Here is a 20,520-nt window from a genome sequence, read left to right on the forward strand (position 1 = left end):
AATCTCTGTCCTCGCTACAGTCCTGTCTGCATCCAACCATATGTTCCACATATTGACTGCAAGTTGAGATTTTAAAGAGGAAAATCTCGGTCCATTGGATAAAGTTGTTTTTTTTTTTTTTTTTAAATTTACAGCAATTTCTTTTTTAACCAGATAAAACATGTTGACAAGTACAAAAAAAATTTTATTTCAGCTTCGCTGTCATAATCTGATCTGTAGTACAAAACTGTACAAAAAATACACCCAAAATAATTCTGACTTTCAGCGGCCCAGATGGAGCTTTGGTCCAACTCAGCACCGTTGTTAGAATATTTCCCTACAAACTGTTGACATGATTGTATCAGACCTGAGAAGGTCATGTATTTCTTTCTTTAATGATGGCTCAATGTTCTTTTTTTATTTTCTTAAAGGTATCTTAAGGTGAAATAGAGATGCAGCTTTGGTCCAACTCAGAATATTGTTTGTTGAACATAGATGCTTCCACCGTCGATCCAGTATTTCGCGCCCATCTTTGAAATGTGACCACTTTGGATCTGTGTTATCAGAAGGTGGACAACACTGATTGGATGCATATCATTAGCCGGTATGTGCTTGATGTACGACTAAACTCCAAACACTACGACAAGACACGCAGTGACTGTACACACTGCACACATCAGTCTCTGTCTGATGATCGGCCTCCCAGCTTCATGGGCCGATGTGACTGTGAATGCAACAGGGGCAGCAGTGGAGCGAGTCATGGATGAAGAGGTCACACTCCGTACAGAACACGCCGTGACACGATGGACAGGTGAATATCTACAAAACAGAGCAGGTGGATAGAGGGATTGAAGTTGCAATGAATAAATACATGCAATACAGTTATATTATGCAGCTTTTAGACTAATGTAAAGTCTCATTTCTGTGATTATCTTCCTCCTTAATTACAAATATGTGTATATATTAATATAGAAATAGGACAATAGAATTCAGCTACTGTACTTACACGTTTATCCTTTAGCTCCCCTTCACAAGCTTGACAGAACCTGAAACCCAAATCACAACAGGTTTAGATGCACGGCAGCACAGAATCTTTTATGGTGTCTGTGTTTGAGCGCGTGAGGGTAAGCAGAGCCACCTGTCTCCCTGGAGCTCCTGCATGGGACTCTCCACAAAGGCCTGGAGGGGGAAGAGGTGGTGGAAGGATCTGGCGAGGTGGGGGGCCGACACCAGAGTTAAACCTGGGAGACGATACAAAACACACGAAAAAGAATTACAATACTATTTTAATGCCAAGGGAGAAAATACTTGAAGTCTCATCTAGGCCTGTCACTATAATTACATTATCGACTTATCGTATGACAAATGAATATGAACTCAATCTTTCTTCGGGGATGAAATATCGTGCGACAAGAAGTAGTTATCGTGACGAGGCCTAATCTCATCTCATCTAAAATAAATAAACTGGGTAAAATAATATGTATATAAAATATTAGTAATTGTGACAGACTTATTATATACTTTGTATTGTCTCTAATTTTTGGATCATCACACGTACCACAGACTTTACACTCCACGGGAAGCTCCGTGTACTTGGCGTGGCACTGCGGACAGAAGTACCCTCCCAGAGACAGACCTGGACCGCCGCTGCCGCCCTCCAGGTGACTAGAGAGACACGGCAGGAGCAGCACGTTAGGAGGACGAGTCACTCTGGTTACACACCCCTGGCCCCCGAGGTTCAAGTGTCACACCCGTTTTCCCACTTACGACATGCTGAACGAGGGCTTGGCGTCCTGGTCGGTCAGAGCAGCGAGCACGTGCTGAGGAAAACCTGAGCAAACACAGGATTCATATTAAGTGGGTCAGAGACATTGGCTCAATGTACATTCAGGGAAAAAATACAATCGTTTAAGTTAATTTTAAATATTGGTATAATGGTGTAACGTTAGTAGTGTTCAAAAGTGCTTTGCAGCAAACTTTTTTTTCAAATGAATCATTTCCAATTCTAAACAACCCTAGCTCCAGAGGAAAAGGAGATGTTGTCTCAAGAAGTATATGTTTGATGTTATTCAGTTCTGTCATTGTCATTAAAACCTCATGAAAAGATCAAACCAAAACTGTGTTTCACAGCAGACCCATGTTGACAAGTCACAGGCGTAAAATAATGAAATGAACGACGGCTTCACTGTCAAACCATCATGTCCCACTGGGACACGTCATCTGACCAGAGCCAGACCATTGGTTCCTACTGAAGACAGTTTCACACATATATGGAAACTGGGCATTTGTTGGGGTCTGTTTTCAGTGGCACGTAAACTATTTTTAGTGGCTCTGAGGAGCAGCAGGACGCTGTATGTGCTGTTACACTTGCTGTTTTTAAACACACGGTTGCTATGATGTGGAGGAGATGATTCATTATACTATTATACATGGGTTATACTGACCCATGCGTATTAAAGAGCATTCGGAGGAGGAGCTGGCTGGGGGAGGTTTGACGTGCATCATCAGAAGCTCTTTGAAGTGACTCTCGTCCAGGATCACGTGGTAAAAGCCGCCAGTCTCCCTGGTCAACACCGTACACACCCGCACCTCTGCCGACAAGCCGATGACCGACACCCGCACCTTCAGCGACTTCAGGGTCTGAGCACAGTTGTACAGGAAAGAGACCAGAAACACATGGAGAGGGCGAGTTAGCTCCATGTCAGACGCACATTAGTGACTGGACACTGATGACTGTGCATCTCTTCAGTGGGGGGGCGACTTCACCTTGATCAGTTCGTAGATATTGCCTGGGTCGCATGTGGTGAGGCTGCTGAGGACTATCAGGATCTCCCGGCTTGTGTGTCCAGGCATGTGTCTTCGCACAAAGACAAGACACTCAGACACCCAGTAATACAGTTACAGAGGCCAGTCTAAGACATGAAAACACTGCACAACCTACTTGAGCGACTGTATGGCCAGGCTGAGAGAGTTGTACAGGGACGGCTCTCCTGCGCACACGGTGTCCACTGCTTTCTTCAGAGCAGCAGTGTGTTTCTTTGGGTTTCCTGACGGTTGAACGAGATAACACATCACAGTGTAGTAAATAGTGACGCTCACACCCCTTGTGGTTTAAAAAAGATTAAGCAAATCCATATTTGTCCGTTCTGTGGAGCTGTCATGTAGCAATCACTCCCAACAAAAAATGATCATGTTCATGCGACCCTCACCTGTCAGGTCAGTCAACTTCTCAGCCCTTTTGTTCTTTGTGGTGATGATGCCGACCTGAAGACACACAACACACTGATGGGTCAGACTGCAGCTACAGTCCTGGTCCCTTTCTCTTCACTAAAATACACAGGCTCTACACAGACCTCATGGCCGCATAAACATACCTGACTGATGGGGTTTTGGTCAAAATACTCGTCCACAAACGCTTCCATCAGCTGCAGAGGAAAGGAGGGAGGAGACGACACAGTTAAATGATCATCACGCCCTACAGCTGCTGTCGAACATTGTGACGGGTCTGCTGCGGGTGTTTACCTTCAGAGAGGAGGTGAGGCGGTTCGGTTTCAGGTCCTGGTCTTCCATACTTCTCGAACAGTCGATCACCAAATAGAGGTGTCGCATCTAGAGCACAGGAAAATCGTTCAGATAGCTTCAACTTTGTAGACATGAGATTATATTTTCCCTAATAAGTTTGGGGGCTTAGAACCACTGGATGAAGCATGCGGTTCTGCAGGAAGGAGGTAGATCTCACTCACCATCCCAAGCCTCACTTGTTCATGGCTTTCGATCACCCTTCAAGAGAAAGCAGCAGGTCAGTTTGTAGGAGCAGTGACCTTTGATAGAATCAATCGATCAGGGAAGAGGGAAGGGAGAACAGCAGCAAGGAGAAAACACACACACCTTTTCCTTTTGGACTGGAACAGGATCTCTTCCACTGTGGCTTTGAGTGAGCCAGATTCATCCTCCTTCAGCACTTCCCTGTGGGAGAATACACACACAGTCACAGAGCAGGTTATTTAGAACATCTGTACACTTTTTAAAAAATATTCATGACGATCAGTCCGATCAGCCAATCCTGCAACGATGACGTGATGCTGAATCTCAAAGGTATCTCAGGTTAGTCTCACCATGTCCTCTCGTAGCCGCCTTCCCAGCGTTTGGCTCTCTCTGGTTCTTCATCCATGGTGTCTCCCGGCCAGAAAATCAACAAGCGATATAACTGTCAAAGAACTGGGAAAACGACAGCTTCAGATTAGTACGCATGTCTTTTTGGGCAGGATGTGAACACACTTATCTCTGGCTTTTAATAATAAACGGCATCAGAAGACACTTATTAATGAAAGACTGTGCCATAAAAAGAAGGAAATTAGGGAAGAAGGGACAAAGCATTATTCAGTTGAAGGATCAATGAATAGATTCGGGGATCAACCGTGTGTCAAAACATGATTACCTACTGTATTGAGTTGAATGACGAATAATTGTCTATGCCGAATTATTTGCTCAACCTTACAGACAACCAGTGACATTATGTTCATCTCATTATTGCAAATAAAACCTTGCCAAGTATTTCTTAGTCTCGAGTGACTACCGGAAGTCATCACCCCAAAAGCTAGCTAGCTAACTGCTCTGTAAACCGCCGTTGTTTAGGCTTGTTCAAGTAACTCAATGTGCTCACGTTGTGATATGTATGAATTTACACGGTTAATAACTAGTTACTGTGTGAGGTGCAACTTAATTTAATAACTGCAATGATGAATGCAACTGTACCTCCCTTGACTCCCAGCGGTGCAACCGACTTATCTTCCGGAAGGAAACATGTTGTCGAGAGTAAAAGCATCCGCTCCGTTTTGTTCGTCGGTCATTTTCGGCATATGCACCGAGGAGAGCGATTCCTTTGCAAAACTTAAAACTAATTGTTCATTAGAATACAGGTTTGACTTTATTATTATTATTATTATATTTTATTTTGAACTAGATCATGTTCTATACACTCCGGTACAGTAGGGGGCGGTATGCACCTAACAGTCGGTATGGCAACCCAAAGACGAAGAAGAAGCCGAGGAAGCCGAAGAAGAAGAAGCAGCGGCAGCAGCAGCAGCAGCATCATCTTCATCCTGTTGTGATCGTGTTGTGGATTGTCTGTCTTAAATATGCAGACTGGCATCGGTCGTCTTTGTGGCCATCGAGGTGTGTGACGGCCGCCCTTTGTACCAACCTGAACCGGAAGTGCGAGCTGACATGTTGAGCGCGGAGTCGCTGCAGGTCGCCGAGGAGGAGGTGGTGGTCGAGTCCAGCTCCAACAAACTCGGTGACATTTACACGTTCGTGGCCAAAGGCTGCTTCCCCCAGACGATGAACCCTCTGCGGAGGAAGAACCTCAAGAGATACGCACAGAAATTCATCATTGACGGTAAGAGTTTCTTTAGACAAAAAACAAAACAAAACAAAACACTGTCCTCCTCCAGCTCCAGTCGCTGTCTCTATGACGTCACGAAGTCCCACCGCCAAAACCTGAAATTTAAGATTCACCGAGGTTGTCCGCACGTGGTTTATCTCTCAGGACTCGGCGTGAGATGAATTATCACTCTCAAAGACCCTGTGGTGAATTCGGCTCACTCACTTGGTGCTTCACTGTGACCAGGAGAGAACAGCAGGGGCATATCAACTTGTAAAAACTGGCTCTTACTAGCCTGCTTAGTTTTTTTTGTACTTTGGATGAAGAGAGTTCTGGGAATAGTGTCCAAACTACTCTCACATGTTTCAGGGGGTAAGTGGTGGTTTTATGAATAAACCTCAACTGTTTTTCAGCCAGTCCCCTGTGATGTTCAGTTGAATATGATCCTCGTTAGTTTGCAGGAGATCATTATGTTGTAAGTCTTCTGTTTTGGGAGTAGTTCACACGTTCCCCTTCGTCCGTGTCTTCATCCAAGAGGGCAAGCTGTACTACGTGGGGCCAAAGAAGGAGGAGAAGAGGGAGGTGGTGATCGAGGCCGAGCGGAAGAGGCAGATTTTCCTGGACTGCCACTTCAATGACATCGGCCATCACCTGGGCCAAAAGAAGACGGTGCACAGGATCCAGAGCAAGTACTACTGGCTGGGGATCATCAGGGACGTGGTGGATTGGGTACTTTGCGTTTTTACGTGTCAAATACTCACTTAGTCTCACTGGGTGCTATTCTGTTAAGGGTGTCTAACCTTCACCATAACTGTGTTCCGTTTCCTGTTTCAGATCAAAGTGTGTGAGACCTGTCAGCACACGGAGAGGAACAAGAACCTGGCGCGGACCGTTCGGCCTATAAAAGTGGACGCGCCGTGGGAAATTGTTGGGATTGACATCATAGGTTGTTCTTTCATACCTCATTTAAATCAACAATCCACAATTTGAATTTCCCATTCATTTACTCCATTGACATTTTATAAAATCCTTATAAGAAGAGTTTTAAGCCTGGAACCAATACAATAAGCGATGAGATGGATAGTGACCATAAAACAATTAATTTGGCGTGAAAAAATAATAATTGGAAAACGGGGAAGAAAAGGCAAAGGTACAAGACAAGTACATAATTATTTTAACAGCGAAGGAACTACTCATCCCATAAACCATTTTGAATTACTACTTCCAACAACAGTTGAGCATCTTCTTGAATATAACCTTAATCATCATCACTATAGTATTTATATTGTTGATAAGCATCTTATAATGTGTTGCAGCTTGTGTTTTGTGTGCGTATAAAGTGTATAACGACCGTAAGAGTTAAGTGGTAGCAGCGGGTTCCAGTAACTCATGCTGCGTTCAGTTACATCTCGGAACTCGGTGTTGGTGAGGTTCCTCCAACTCGAGAAGCCGTTCCAGTTGCAACCTCCGACTCGCAGGTCTGTAATACATAGTTTTGAGGTATAATGGAAGGTCAACCTGACGCCCGAGCTCCGAGTACAATGGAACGCAGCATCACCAGCCGACATGAAGTTCGCAGCTGTAGCAAGCGTTTCCATGCTAACAGTGAGCCCCACCAATCAGACACGTCGATGTTACACTTTAGGATTGTGGGTAGTGTAGTATTTTCCAATGACATTGCAAATAAAACACGTTTTTCTTAAAATTATGATGATTTACATTTTCATATTCCATCGTTTCAGAACCTCAACATTATGGCAAATAATCAAAATGTCAATGGCGAATATGAATGGGATTTTTACTTTCGGAACCTCACTGTTTTGCTCTATATCTTTGCACAGCTTGACACTTGTCATGTTTTCCCTCCTCTCTCTCACCAGGACCCTTCCCTGAGACGCAGCAGGGCAACACTAATGTCACCGTCCTCATCGACTACTTCAGTAAGTGGCCAGAGGCGTTACCGGTGCAGAAGACGGACGCCTTCTCTGTTGCACGATGCATCTCCAAATGTATATACAGGTAAAACAAAAACCACATGATTAAATATTAATATTGTTTAATATTTGTTCTTTTGTGCTCTAAATCTACAACTTCCACGTCCCTCCAAAAACAATTTACCAAGTGTTTTTTTTTGTTGACAGAATTCAAAACATGCCATGGTCACTTCTGACTGTTTAATAAAAGGCCAATCTAGGTAAACCCATGTTGATACCCTCAAAATTCAACAAATACTGTTCTCTGTTCAATTAGGTTTGGTGCCCCTAAAACAATAGTGTGCACGCAGAATGCCGACTTCTGTGACGAGGTGAGATGTGAGTCGCAGAGTTGATTAAAAATAAACAGGTGAATAAACTGATCAGAAGTTGTAGCAGTGGCGTGGGCGCGTTTCGTAAGCACAGATAATGAGTATGGATGTTTTTCTATTTAATTTTTTTTCAGGTGACGAAGATGCTGTGCGACAGGTGGAGCATCGTGCAGAAGGTTTCTTCTCTGGATCAGCCTCAGCTCAACCCGCTCCACGACTGCACAGGCGCCTTACTGAAGGAAGCCGTCGTGCAGATGGTAACGGAGAAGCAAGCCGAGTGGGATGACTTCCTGGACCCGGTGCTGTTTCCGTTCCGCACGTCCACCAACCCCACAACAAAGTTCACCCCGTACTCGCTCATGTTCAACAGGAAAGCTAATTTACCGAATGAGGTAAGACCGTGAGAATACGCCATTTCTACCTGTGTGTTGTGGTGACTGCTTATTTAATGTCATTCTCTTTCCTCTAGACCACACTGAGCCTGCTGAATTATGATGAACTAGAGCAGGATGTGTATTCCACAAAGGAGACGGCCTCTACGTGTATGACAGTAATGCAGGAGCAGCAAAACTCTGTCAAGCAGCTGGTAATTCACTGTTTTTTTTCTCTCTGTTTTATGAATGAAAATGCTGGTGCTGGAGTGTGATTGTCACATGTGCACAACTTTACAAGCACGCAGAGTTGAGGAAGAATGAATGCTTTCTTAGATTGCATTCTTTCTTGTCCGTCTTGAAACAATACTCACATGACCTTATATACAATGAGAGAGTTGTTGGTGTCCTTAATCAATCAATTTCAAGGTAAGAAAAAGACACTTGCAAATAGACAAAACACATGCAAATTAAGAAAACATCTTCATCTTTTTGACAACACATGCGCAGCATTTAGAAAAAGCGCTGCAAATAGACCGCAACGAAACAGGCTGTCGTTCCAGAGGACACTTAAAAGGGATGCACATGTCTGAATCATGCGATCACAATGTCTATCTTATCTCATTTTCCAACACCACGGACGGAAAGAGAAACTTAATAGCCCTGTGAGTCAAAATCTAGGGGCAACAACAAGGGTGCGGTCCAAATGTCCTTCCTCTCTACTATTCCTTGATCTCAGTGGAAAACGTCATGAGGTCAAGGAAAGGTGTAAAGGAGGACTGATGGGACTTAAGAAAAGACGACAGCGCTACTCAGAGAATCCGACTCCACTTTCACTAAACTACGTCGTCATGCGACGGCGGATGTTGTTGATGCGTCTGTCGTGGTGACACTACAAATTTCCGAAGATGAACTACAAAAAACGCAGCGGCTCCATCAGCATGTGTCAGTGTTTTACCACCGTGTGACATCAGATGTAAATGATTCATATGTAACAGTAACTTACATGATGACGTGCATCTCTTCTGGGTCATATCCATACTCTTCTTCTTCTTCGGATTGAATCGTTTACGTCCGTGCATGGCGCGTCACGTTAAATATCGCTGCCAAAATTTATTGTGGGGCGTCTTTATCTCCCTACTTTCGCATAGGAAAGTCCAGTGTACCCTATGCAAAAGGAGATAGGAAAGGAAGCATTGAAGCTCCTTTCCTATGCATTTAGAGAATCCGAACAGCTGTTCTCATGGCTGCTGATGAAATACTTCCGGGTCACTTCAAGATTTGGGAAACTTCCTAAGCCAATTTGACAATTCGACCTCACCCCAAACATATCCAGACGTGTGCATCACTATTAAGTGTCCTCTGGAAACACTTGTTTCGTTGTGGTGTTTGCAGCGCCCTTTTCTAAATGCTGCGCATGTGTTGTCAAATTGAATTGTGTTTTCTTAAGTTTTAGTGCTGTGAGCTCTCAGGGCCACTGTACGTTGCTGTATTAACAGGAGAACAGTCATAGCTCCTTCAGTGTATATGGATTGTATTGTTTTAAGACAGACTAATGCCTGTTCAAAATGTGCCTGTCGGTACCTTCATGGGTCACAATGCAACATTCTGTAATTTCACTGATGGCATCAAAGTTTGAATTACATCATCATTATTTATGGCGTTCATCTGTGTTTGTTTTTGTCACCACGTAAACTACGTATCCCAAAACCTTCAGTCAACACTGTAGTTCCATGTGTCTGAATGTGTGTGTTGTTCACTTCCAGGTGATAGCCAATATGAACGCAGCTTACAAACAAGAGAAGAAGAAGAAGGCCAAGCGCAGGTCACCCAGCATTCCCTCCATGACCTATAAAATCGCAGATCCTCTGTTCAGTGCAGGGGACTCACCCTCACCCAAAAAACTGAAGGAGAGTTTATATTTGTCTTTCCCCGTGGAGACGGTGCTGGCCACCGAGCAAGGCAGCTCAGAGGACATGAAGGCAGAGTTGGCATATCACCTGGCCGAGTCCGACGTCCACTGAGAGGCACGGTTTGAAAAAGGAAAGTGAGGCGACCCACCTACGGAGCGCGACCAGTCGTGGTTCGTCATGCGCTGCCTGTAGTCTTGGACAGAAAGACGTGGGTAATTCAGAGGAGTGTGATGATCGGTGCGACCGACGTACAGTTGGATGAACACGCTGCAGGTTGATGTTTCACTTCCAGATGAGCCTCGCACATGAAAACAGAATCCACTGGCCAAAACAAATGCCAGTTAACATTGACCCTCCCTAATTTCCCCACAAAATAACTTTTGTTTTCCGTGTGAATGATGTTAATTTATTTGTTTTCACTTTGTCGCACAATATATTTTTACGCTGCAATACTTTAAAAAAATAATAAAGGTATTGTTTCATTACATTTCAGGTATTAACATGTTTATAACCATTACGTGAGGGTAGATGAGAGATTGTTGTGCAGAATATAGATGTATGAGCTATCTGTCTGCAATATTGGAGATATGGTTTCCAATGTTAGATTGTTGTATAAGCTGAAGCTTAAAATAAGTAACTCATATAAAATTATGAGTAACACAAAACAACAACAACAACAAACCTATGGTGCTATATGTTGTATAATATGCATACAGTATATCTAGTGGGAGGGGCCACACAACGTTTACTTCCGGGACACCTCCTGTGCGTCAAGATGGATCAAAAGCAGAAAGAGGCATCACTCTGCCTCCTTTTCCGTGCATTAGAACCACTGGCGAGTGCGTTCGACAGTTTTATCCTGTGGACGTTGTGGGTGACGGGGCTTCAGTGTAATGACTGACTTTAACTTTGTATTCACATATTAACACTGACGTTATTTACACTGTCAAAGGAGGTTTTTGTGTGTGCGTTAGCGGGCTTTAAGTCGTGGCAGCTTATCTGTGTGCTGGTGGCGGATCACAGTACCTGTGTCAGTGTGATACCTCTGTGACATGGAAGATCTTTGATACCGGTGTCCACTCGGCTCAGTTCGGGTGGTGAGTCTCTCTCGGCATGTTCCTCCATTCACGCCGCTGTGCATTTTATCCCAATTCGGTTTTATAGAAAGGACTTTGGCTCCAGGTTCCCGTGGACACTCGGCTGGACACGAAGGGATTTAATGACATGGACGCATTTTTAACGTAACGCGACGCAACGCAAAGCAACTCACCGCCTGCTCAAGGCTAACTCCTATAGCTAGCTAGCTAATAGTGTGCATTAATAATGTTACAACCGTACTCGTCAATCATTAACATCGTCGTTAGAGAGTAAATTAAGATAGTTACTACGTCCTATACACTATTACACTACGAGCCGCTGGAGACCGGAAATTAGTTTCTCCAAAATAAAAGTATAACTGGGGTTTTTTCACCGTCAAGAGCGCATGCGCTCTTTTTCTTTCCGCTCCTGCCCTTCACAACAAAAGCCCGACTTAAAAACCACTCAGCATTTGTGACCAAGAGGCAACTCAAGTTACAGACATTCCAATATAATGTAATGTGCCATAAATAAAATATCTCACAAAGGTGAGTGTAAATATACTGTCTAGACATTCATATATTATTGTTGGATTCGTTTCTGCAGAAATGAGAGTTAGAATTAGAATACATTAGAAGGAATCTGGTGGTAGGTGTTGTAGGTAAAACCAGATTCCCTGCATTTTAGTCTGACTGCTTCTTCAAGTTGTTTCTGAAAAGCCAGTTTTTGTTATTAAACACAGTTAAACGCTGGTTGCACTTGTCATAACTCTGTCACTCTGCCTTGAAAAGAGCATGGGCATCATAGCAGGCGTGAGCTGCACCGTGTTGTTCACCCTTCTGGATGTTGTCGTCTCCACTGTCCTGTTCACACATGGATCCCACCTGGTCACGTTCAGAGATGAAGTCCTGGACTTCAGCATCCTCACGTCTGCGTTGGACCTCTGGGGGACCGCGCTGCTCCGAGCGTCCCTTCTGCTGGGGGCCTCCGTCGGTGTGTCATGGAACAAGGCGGACGGTCCGCAGAGGGTCGCCGCGCTCGCCCCCCTCATCCTCCTCATCAGCCTGGTCGTCGTCACCTACGCCCTGGCCAAGCTGCTCATGCTGACCGAGCTGGGGCCTCTGACGCAGCGGCCCTGGTTCCTGGGCCTCATTGGCTGGACCTGTGCCTCCTCCCTGGGAGTCGTGCTGCTCTGGGGGCTGCTCGGGAAGGAGGACGGCTCGGGGACCCGTCGCGGCAGCAGAGGAGAGGGGGGCTCTGAGGACACCGAGGAGCTGGTGGGGACCGCTGATGAGGAGGAGCAGGAGGTGGGGTGTCAGAGGAAGAATCAGGAGGAGGGCGGCGACCAGAAGAAGAAGATTGGCTCCGGGGCCACACTGGGACGTTTGTTATCCTTCATCAGGAAGGATGCAGGCCTGCTGTCTGTGGCCATCCTCTTCCTGCTCATCTCTGCTGTGTGTGAGTGATCATCAACCTGTCGAGTGACACTATTCATCCTGCCTGTTAGAAACGGTCGTGTGACTCTTCACACATAACCACCAGACATTTTGCTTTTGCTCTCATGAACAGCAATGAAGTGCAACCCACGCTAAATCCCAATGTCAACATCAAAAAAAGTACAAGGCTCCTGGTTTCTTCATCTTCATACATAGAAGCCGTGGTCGAGACTATAATAAAGACCATAAAGTGTCAACTGTACCAATACACCCTGACCTCAGTTAATGATTAGTTTTATTACTCATTATTTTATCAGGGAATCATTTAGTCTATAGTATATCAGAATGATTTTCTTTCTCAATCCCTTGTTTTTTTTTAGCTTTGGGTCAAAAACCCAATTGTATTTCTGAGGTTAATTTGAAAACAAACATCTAATCGTTGTACAAGAGTTCTTTTAAATCCTTGCTTGTGAATGTTTTAAGTCCCAGGAACGCGTGATCAGCTCTAACCCGGTGTCGTGGTCCGTGTCTGTGCCTCCAGGTGAAGCCTTCATTCCGTTCTACTATGGAAGGGCCATCGATGGCATTGTGAGCTACAAGAGCATGGAGCACTTTGCCAAACCAGTCATCACACTGGCTGTACTGGCTTTAGCCAGGTGAGTGTCTACAGTGGACAGGCCGCCTCCTGGTGGTGAATGTTAGTATGTCATCAGTGTGATCACGTGCAAATCTTCCAACATTAAATGAGCATAAGAGAGACTATTATTCTTACAGTTCAATGTAAAGTGACCCTTTGGCATTTGATTAGATGAACGTGTTGCAAACTAGGAACCTAATGTTTCATTTATTCTTACAGTAATAAGTAGAGCACGACCGATGTATCGGCCGATACGTTTAGAGCCCGACCCATATTATCAGTCCTTTGAATGTGCATTTATGTTCTACATTTTAGGTCAAATAAATGTTTAATTTCTTAATTCAAGTTCTATTTATTTGGTTGTATTTGTAATTTTTTTCATGATAATGTTTATGGCTAAACTAAGATATATCCCCAACATGGAGGCACAGCTGTGCAGTGTGGCGTTGTGTTTACAGACTGGTTCAGTTTTGCCGTTGCACTGACTTTAAACACCAGTGCACTTGTGAATGGGGCCTATATTTTCAACCGTGTTTCCGTTTTAGGGTTGCATATATGATATATGGTACTTATTTTTCTTACACGGTAAATAATGATTTTTCTACCTTTATGTATAGAACAGGTTCTTTTACACATTCCCTGAGGTCGATAAGTCGTATGTTTGAGCGACAAGTAACGACAGGTTTTGTTTCGTTGTGGGGAAGAGAGCGGTTCGGTTCTAATGGGGGCTGGGTTCTAGGTTTTTACATTTATTACATTCATTCTATTACGTATTTAGTTTTTTCCTTTCCTTTTCTTGTTGTTGCTGTGGTTGTTAAAGCCTTTGTTTTCCATATGGCCCCGCTTAAAGGGCCCATGTTGTCAAAATTGAGATTTCCTGGCTTTTTCCATAATAAATAAGGTCCAGACAGACACGTCGCCCCAGTTACAGCTGGGCGCTACAAAGCTGCCGGAATCCATATCTGTCGGGCTGTACTAGTAATACGTTTTTTTGTTTTGGTGTTATTGGTCACTGCAGAGATATGGGAGAGATCAGGAAACAGAGTTTGCCAATACTGATAGTAGGGAGTGCAAATGTTCCGATATATCTGCAGATATATAAATATATTTATATTTGAAAAAAAATTGGCAGCGATTCCTAAGAGGTCATTTTCAAACCGGCAAAAAAAAAATGCAATTGAGGCTTGATATTTTACAGTTCAACCATAAACTTAATTATAAATAACTATAAATGAAAATAAAACACAAATGCAACCAAATATATTGAACTTGAATTAAACATTGAACAAAATAAACATTTAAACATCAATACACATATTTTCTGCATCATTTATTCTGTGAAATAAGTTTTCACGTCAGCGCATATCAGCAAACGGAAATGTCTGTGAAAGGCTCATATCTGCCTTATTATCGGCCAACCGATATATCGACCACATTGGAAGCAGCGTGTCACCACGGGCTTACGGGCTGTCTGACGAGCTTTTCTCTCGCCTCAGTTCACTTGCGATGGGTGTGCGTGGCGGAGTCTTCAACCTGACGTTTGCTCGACTGAACCTCCGCCTCAGGAGCCGTCTCTTCAGAACCCTGATGAGGCAGGAAATTGCCTTTTTTGACGAGAATCACACGGGTAACGTGGCAACGTCTCTCCTCTATATACCGTAGGGACCCGGGTTTGACAACAGAGCTCTCTTCTTGCTGTCATGACTCACCTACTGTATGTCAACCCCGTAGGCGACGTCATCTCGCGGCTCTCGTCCGACACCACCCAAGTGAGCGATCTCATCTCCCAGAATGTCAACATCTTCTTGAGGAGCACCATCAAGGGCTTCGGCTTCTTCATCTTCATGTTCGGGATGTCCTGGAAGCTCACGCTGGTGACCATCATGGGATTCCCTTTCATCGCCCTTGTCTCTAAACTCTATGGAGAATACTACAAGGTAAAGTAGTTCTGTGTCTCTGCCGCTGGCCTGTTTCGCAGATAATACTGAAGTAGCGCCTTTGCTTTTATGTTATTTCTTTTACAGAAATTGACTAAAGAAGTGCAAACAACTCTTGCAGAGGCCAATCGAGTAGCAGAAGAAACCATTTCAGGCATGAGGACGGTGCGGAGCTTCGCCAACGAGAGTGGGGAGGCCAACTCCTACTACGCCAAGCTGTTGGTCATGTTCGAGCTCAACAAGAAGGAGGCGCTGGCCTATGCCTGCTACATGTGGTCAAGTAGCGTAGGTATCAGGAGTTGCCTCCTCAGGCGAAGATGTTTGGCTCTAAATCAGTTTTTAAAAAATGAATCGATAACTGTACTTGTTTGTTTTTTTTTTCAGATTTCAGAGCTTGCTTTAGAGGTTGCTGTCCTCTACTATGGTGGGCATCTTGTGATCACTGGTCAGATGAGTAGTGGTCACTTGATATCTTTTTTCATATACATGCTGGAGCTGGGAGAATGTCTAGAGGTATGTCATTTCTTTTTATTACAAGTGTACGACAACAGCTCGATGTTGCCAACAATTCCCCCCATCACCAACGCCTTGTGTCTTGCAGAGCATTGCATCGGTGTATACGGGCCTCATGCAGGGAGTGGGAGCCGCGGAGAAGATTTTCGAGTACCTGGACAGGAAACCCAAACATCCGGCTGATGGCACCGAGGCTCCGGACGCATGCACCGGTCTGGTTGAATTCAAAGACGTCACGTTTGCGTACCCAACTCGCCCCGAGACTGATATTCTCAAGGTTTGTTCGAGGGTTCCTGCTCCAACACTGTGTTAATAAACCGTGTATGACTGATACTTAGGTAGTTAGTTTGCAAACATTTTGGTTTGATGCTGTACAAGCCGTTTATTCGAATTAAGTGTTTTATTTCATTTAATATCTGTCAGAATTACAGTTTCACATTTGTTGTGGTATTTGGACATGATTTAATAATATTTTATCAGGTGTCAGTAACATAAACACCAAATAATCAGTAACCCTTTATCCTATAAAACTAGAGCTGCAACAGTTAATCGATTAATCAATTAGAAATCGACTACTAAATTAATCGACAACTATTTTGATAATTGGTTTTTAGTTTTTTATTGGGAAAAAAGTCAAAATTCTGATTTCAGCTTCTTAAATGTGAATATTTTCCGGTTTCTTTGCTCCTCTGTGACAGTAAACTGAATATCTTTGGTGTGTGAACAAAACAAAACATCATCTTGGGGTTTTGGGAAACACGGTCGACATTTTTCACAATTTTAAAAGACATTTTATGGACCTAACAACTAATTGATAAATCGAGAAAAATAATCAACAGATTAGTCGATAATGACAATCATCGTACGTTGCAGCGCTATATAAAACCAAGTCTTTTTAATTGGTAAAAAAAAAGAAAAGATGTCTGACTGTTGAAGTGTGCAGAAGTCACTTCCTGACTTGGTTCCTCCCGTAGGGAGTGTCGTTCACCCTGCGGCCCGGCGAGGTCACGGCCCTGGTGGGACCCTCAGGCAGTGGCAAGAGCTCCTGCGTGAGTCTGCTGGAAAACTTCTACCTTCCTCAGCGAGGCCAAGTGCTGCTGGACGGAAAACCTGTTCACACTTTTCAGCACGACTACCTGCACTCCAAGGTCTGTATGCATCAGTCGATTGTAGAGGGATCTTCTTCTAAAGGATGAGACTCTAGTTACTTTCTATCTTTTGGTTTCTGTCAACAAATTTCAACAAAAGCCCCAGACCAACAAGACATTGCTACATCTGTATTTCCAGCTTCTCTTCTCTCTCTGTGCCACCTAGTCCATTTGTTCCTATCGAAGATTGAATCTTTAAAAACTGGCGATGTGTTTAACCTCTTTAATAAAAAAATGAAAAAGTTTTAATAATTCCCTAAAACTGCTGTAGGGCACTGTAGCTGTAGTGCTCAAGTTCTACTCAAATAGCACTATATAGTGCAAACATGTTTCATGTGCTGAATAATACACATTTGTTGCTGTAGTGAATATTTCCAGTAGCAGAACTGTGTATGTAGGGTTTAGTCAGAACAAACAAGAGTGTGTTTTTATAATAATGAGGGAACATGTCACCCGGTGCAACAGTGTGGCTCACTGGTGTGTTGTGATAGGTTTTCGGAACGTCAATGGAGCTCAGAGGAATAAGATGTATAAGGCGTTTGAAGTCTTTAAAGTCTCTCGCGCGTAAACCCGCCCACTCGTGTCCACTCGCAGGTAGCTCTCGTGGGACAAGAGCCCGCGCTGTTTGCCCGGACGGTGGAGGAAAACATCACCTACGGCCTGAGCGACGTCCCCATGGAGGCGGTGGTGCAGGCTGCCACCAAGGCCAACGCTCACGACTTCATCACCGCCCTCTCCAAAGGCTACGAGACAAGTAAATATTAGATCTGACGAGTTGTACAGTACGTGAGCCACTGATGTACTTTTTGAGTAATGGAAACGGTAGTTTATGTACTGTAGGACCTCCCTTCAGCGTGTCACAGGAACAACCACTAAAAGACAGTCAGTATTATTGCTATAGTATGGTCAATTAATGTTTTCCCCCTATACCATACTGTACCTGCATGAGTCTAATAAATTAGACTATTAGATCAATATCAGACTTATAAAATAGTCTAATAATAAGGTCTGCAGTGGTCTCCTGCGAGAGATCTCATGGTCAGTTCAGCTGGTTCAGTGGGATCTAAATCTCAATCATTACTTTCTTTTAAAAAGAACTGAGTAAATTTAGATGGCACAGATACAGATATAAGAATATCAGTTTAATCAGTCTCATCGCACTTATTCTAGTTTATATTTAGCACATTTTAGGATGCTGCAATTCCTACTCTCACTACTCTTATTTCCAGCCCCCTCTCCACTGTCCACTATACTATTAGGTGAAATTAAACGTAGCTAACTATTATCTCACTCCTTACTTTGTGCCCAGATGTTGGAGAGAAAGGCACCCAGTTGTCAGGGGGGCAGAAACAGAGGGTGGCCATCGCAAGAGCCCTCATCCGCACCCCACGTGTTCTCATCCTGGACGAGGCGACCAGCGCGCTGGATGCAGAGAGTGAGCACATTGTAAGTAAACGGCTGCATTTACCACAACCAAGTGTCACCTGGCGTCGGGGAGATGCACAAAAGAAAGGCTTGCACCTTTTAGATGTAATGCAATCCTGTATTACGGCCCTGTGATAAATACTAAGGATATACTGAGGTGTTGATTTATCTACTGCAGGTCCAGCAGGCTCTGAACAACATCATGAAGGAGCACACGGTGCTGGTGATCGCCCATCGGCTCAGCACGGTGGAGAAGGCGAACAACATCATTGTGATCGACAGGGGCCACGTGGCTGAGCAGGGCCCCCACGGTCAGCTGATGGCCAGCGGCGGGCTCTACTGCAAGCTGGTGCAGAGGCAGGTCCTGGGCATCCAGACGGGCGCGGAGGTCCTGAACCCGTCTGAGGACTTCAGACAGAAGCGTGACGGGCAGCGTCAGCGGAGAAGGAAAAGCAGCAGCAGCAGCGGCGCCAGCGAGTCCGAGTGCAAAGGTCGCTACTGAGAACGGACTGCTGCGTGTAGACGGAACTGGAAACTGCTGCTCGACGCACACGTACTGTAGAAGACGTTCTGTGAGGACATACTATGATCATGTCAGAATCAGCTCAGGTGAAGATCCACTTATCTGTGAATTGAGTAGCTTTATTAAAGGTTCGTGTGTAGGGTTTAGGGGGATCTATCAGCATAACTGGAATATAATATTTATGTCCACGTAGGGAGCGGGACCTCTTCCAGGGAGTCACCATGTTTCTACACTAGCCCAGTACATGAAGTATGTCTGGGGCCGCCAACGCGATTCATTGGTTCACCGCTTGCGCATACATATGTTCACGTCTCTCCTAGAATTCCAAAGATAGCGGACAATCAACTTAACATTCCATGCATTTTCTATGATTTTATACTCATATTAATGCTGCGTTCAGCTTCAATCGGGTCGGGGTTATCGTTAGGGTTTCTGTGTCGTTGACGATCAAAATTAAGAATATATTGGTTTCAAAAACAAATCACCACTATATTTTTCTTACGTCAACGTAGGTTCCTCACTTCTTACGCTTTCCCACCATGTTTCAAGATCTGCCACTGTCAGAGGAAACTGAAAAATACGACTCCACTGCACCACCAATTACGTTGCGATCTCTTATCGTGTTGTGGCGCAACAATACGGTCACAACCATAACTCCAGTACATGCTCGGAAGGGTGATCACGTCCAATCCTACACAGTGAATCTTTAAACTACAAATATAGAGTGGTGGTGATGATGATTATGATAATAATAATATCAAAAATGTGGTCGCATTTCCACTGGAGATAAAACTTGAATCATTGTTCAACATGTGTGCTAATCGATACATTCGCTTTTAGGAAATACGTTGCTGTTGATGTACTGTGTGTGTGTGTGTTTGTACTTTTTAATACCTCATCGTCACACATTCCAGACAAACATGTTGTTTTCTCCAGAGGTGTTTGTGCTTTTATATTTATATTTACGCATTTATTTTATGAAATGCTCGGTGTTTCTTTTAAGGTGAAGGTTAAATTCTGTTGTTTGTAGATTCACTAGTGAGCTGTGCAATTCTGACAAAGGGAAGACCAGTGCCTTTAGCTGTGGATGTGGACGTACTATGGAGATCTATGATTGTCACTGATAGAAATAAATCACTTATTGTCACTACACACAGTACACACTGTAAATATCAATCACTGTAGATGAACAATGTATGTAATGAACAGTCAACTGCCAGTAGTTGCAAACATGCTGGATTAGTGCCACATGCTGCATTCACTGTCTACTGGTTTTTTGGTAGTTAATAGGCCTCTCATGAATGATACATGGGTCATATTTTGGAGGGTGTTTGGCTTTGTATAATCATTTTTGACTTTCCCTTTAATCACAAATATCAAAGCACGATGGTGAACTGTCATTTAGCTGCAGCTAAAGCTAAAATGATTTGTGGGGAGTTGAGACTCATCAGTTTTCTTGCATTAACTTCTGTGCTGTACACCTATATTGGACTGGAAAAACGTCCACATGGACTACAGTGTAAAAAAAAAGTAAAAGTATATTTATTCCACAGTTTGTAAGTCTTTAGTTCTTACAGGAGTATTCAAAACCAAGTCTTATTCATCAGAAAAGTGTACTAAGGTAAGAAAACTGTGCGGCTCAACGGAACTAACTTTTAACTTATTAATTTAAAAGGAATGCAGAGATCTATTTCTCTTAAAGCGAAAGTAACATGCTTACAGTACGTACGTAAACGGAAACCTAAATATTGCTGCCTTTAACAAACACTGTCCTTGAACCAACAAAGTGCTAAACGAGATATAAACTGCACTTGTTTGAACTAAACGTGGAGATGTAACTTGGCTCCCACACAATAAGTCAACAATTGATCGA

General features: G+C 43.8%; 3 protein-coding genes across 5 annotated transcripts; 2 read left to right on the plus strand and 1 right to left on the minus strand.

Moving 5' to 3' along the window:
• Positions 1-163: 163 nt before the first annotated feature.
• Positions 164-5,318, minus strand: gtf2h2 (general transcription factor IIH, polypeptide 2). Of its 2 annotated transcripts, none has more exons than XM_035639848.2 (15): positions 5,183-5,318; positions 4,095-4,197; positions 3,868-3,945; positions 3,723-3,759; positions 3,502-3,588; positions 3,354-3,404; positions 3,189-3,243; positions 2,921-3,026; positions 2,746-2,836; positions 2,424-2,619; positions 1,747-1,810; positions 1,538-1,644; positions 1,118-1,220; positions 986-1,025; positions 164-798 (listed from the first exon to the last, which is right to left on the minus strand). In XM_035639848.2, the coding sequence occupies exons 2-15, from the start codon at positions 4,148-4,150 to the stop codon at positions 688-690; spliced, it is 1,182 nt and encodes a 393-aa protein (XP_035495741.1). In that variant the 5' UTR covers positions 4,151-4,197; positions 5,183-5,318; the 3' UTR covers positions 164-687. The 2 variants fall into 2 exon arrangements, with proteins under 2 accessions (XP_035495741.1, XP_035495742.1); XM_035639849.2 differs by lacking the exon at positions 5,183-5,318 and adding an exon at positions 4,735-4,869.
• zgc:113436 (uncharacterized protein LOC503528 homolog) lies at positions 5,034-10,438 on the plus strand. Of its 2 annotated transcripts, none has more exons than XM_035639845.2 (8): positions 5,034-5,377; positions 5,862-6,091; positions 6,197-6,308; positions 7,243-7,381; positions 7,613-7,667; positions 7,802-8,059; positions 8,137-8,253; positions 9,805-10,438. In XM_035639845.2, exons 1-8 carry the CDS (start codon positions 5,206-5,208, stop codon positions 10,060-10,062), a joined length of 1,341 nt encoding a protein of 446 aa, XP_035495738.2. In that variant the 5' UTR covers positions 5,034-5,205; the 3' UTR covers positions 10,063-10,438. The 2 variants fall into 2 exon arrangements, with proteins under 2 accessions (XP_035495738.2, XP_035495740.2); XM_035639847.2 differs by having other exon boundaries at positions 5,898-6,091.
• Positions 10,439-10,571: 133 nt separating this feature from the next.
• On the plus strand, positions 10,572-20,199 carry abcb9 (ATP-binding cassette, sub-family B (MDR/TAP), member 9). The gene is made up of 12 exons (XM_035639833.2): positions 10,572-11,576; positions 11,820-12,486; positions 13,006-13,120; positions 14,598-14,728; positions 14,833-15,038; positions 15,126-15,323; positions 15,423-15,551; positions 15,640-15,828; positions 16,526-16,699; positions 17,294-17,453; positions 18,009-18,145; positions 18,303-20,199. The coding sequence occupies exons 2-12, from the start codon at positions 11,823-11,825 to the stop codon at positions 18,624-18,626; spliced, it is 2,427 nt and encodes an 808-aa protein (XP_035495726.2). The 5' UTR covers positions 10,572-11,576; positions 11,820-11,822; the 3' UTR covers positions 18,627-20,199.
• The last annotated feature ends 321 nt before the right edge of the window (positions 20,200-20,520 follow it).

Source organism: Scophthalmus maximus, chromosome 3 (genome assembly GCF_022379125.1).
Source record: "Scophthalmus maximus strain ysfricsl-2021 chromosome 3, ASM2237912v1, whole genome shotgun sequence".
NCBI lineage: Eukaryota > Metazoa > Chordata > Actinopteri > Pleuronectiformes > Scophthalmidae > Scophthalmus > Scophthalmus maximus.

Coding starts and splice junctions, on each gene's coding strand:
- gtf2h2 (XM_035639848.2), bottom strand. CDS start 4,150: ATGGATGAAGAACCAGAGAGAGCCAAACGCTGGGAAGGCGGCTACGAG. Junction 1,645..1,746: donor AAGCCCTCGTTCAGCATGTC/GTAAGTGGGAAA, acceptor GTGTCTCTCTAG/TCACCTGGAGGGCGGCAGCG. Junction 1,026..1,117: donor CAGGAGCTCCAGGGAGACAG/GTGGCTCTGCTT, acceptor TTTGGGTTTCAG/GTTCTGTCAAGCTTGTGAAG.
- zgc:113436 (XM_035639845.2), top strand. CDS start 5,206: ATGTTGAGCGCGGAGTCGCTGCAGGTCGCCGAGGAGGAGGTGGTGGTC. Junction 6,092..6,196: donor TCAGGGACGTGGTGGATTGG/GTACTTTGCGTT, acceptor TTCCTGTTTCAG/ATCAAAGTGTGTGAGACCTG. Junction 7,668..7,801: donor ATGCCGACTTCTGTGACGAG/GTGAGATGTGAG, acceptor ATTTTTTTTCAG/GTGACGAAGATGCTGTGCGA.
- abcb9 (XM_035639833.2), top strand. CDS start 11,823: ATGGGCATCATAGCAGGCGTGAGCTGCACCGTGTTGTTCACCCTTCTG. Junction 13,121..14,597: donor GCTGTACTGGCTTTAGCCAG/GTGAGTGTCTAC, acceptor CTCTCGCCTCAG/TTCACTTGCGATGGGTGTGC. Junction 15,829..16,525: donor CCGAGACTGATATTCTCAAG/GTTTGTTCGAGG, acceptor TTCCTCCCGTAG/GGAGTGTCGTTCACCCTGCG.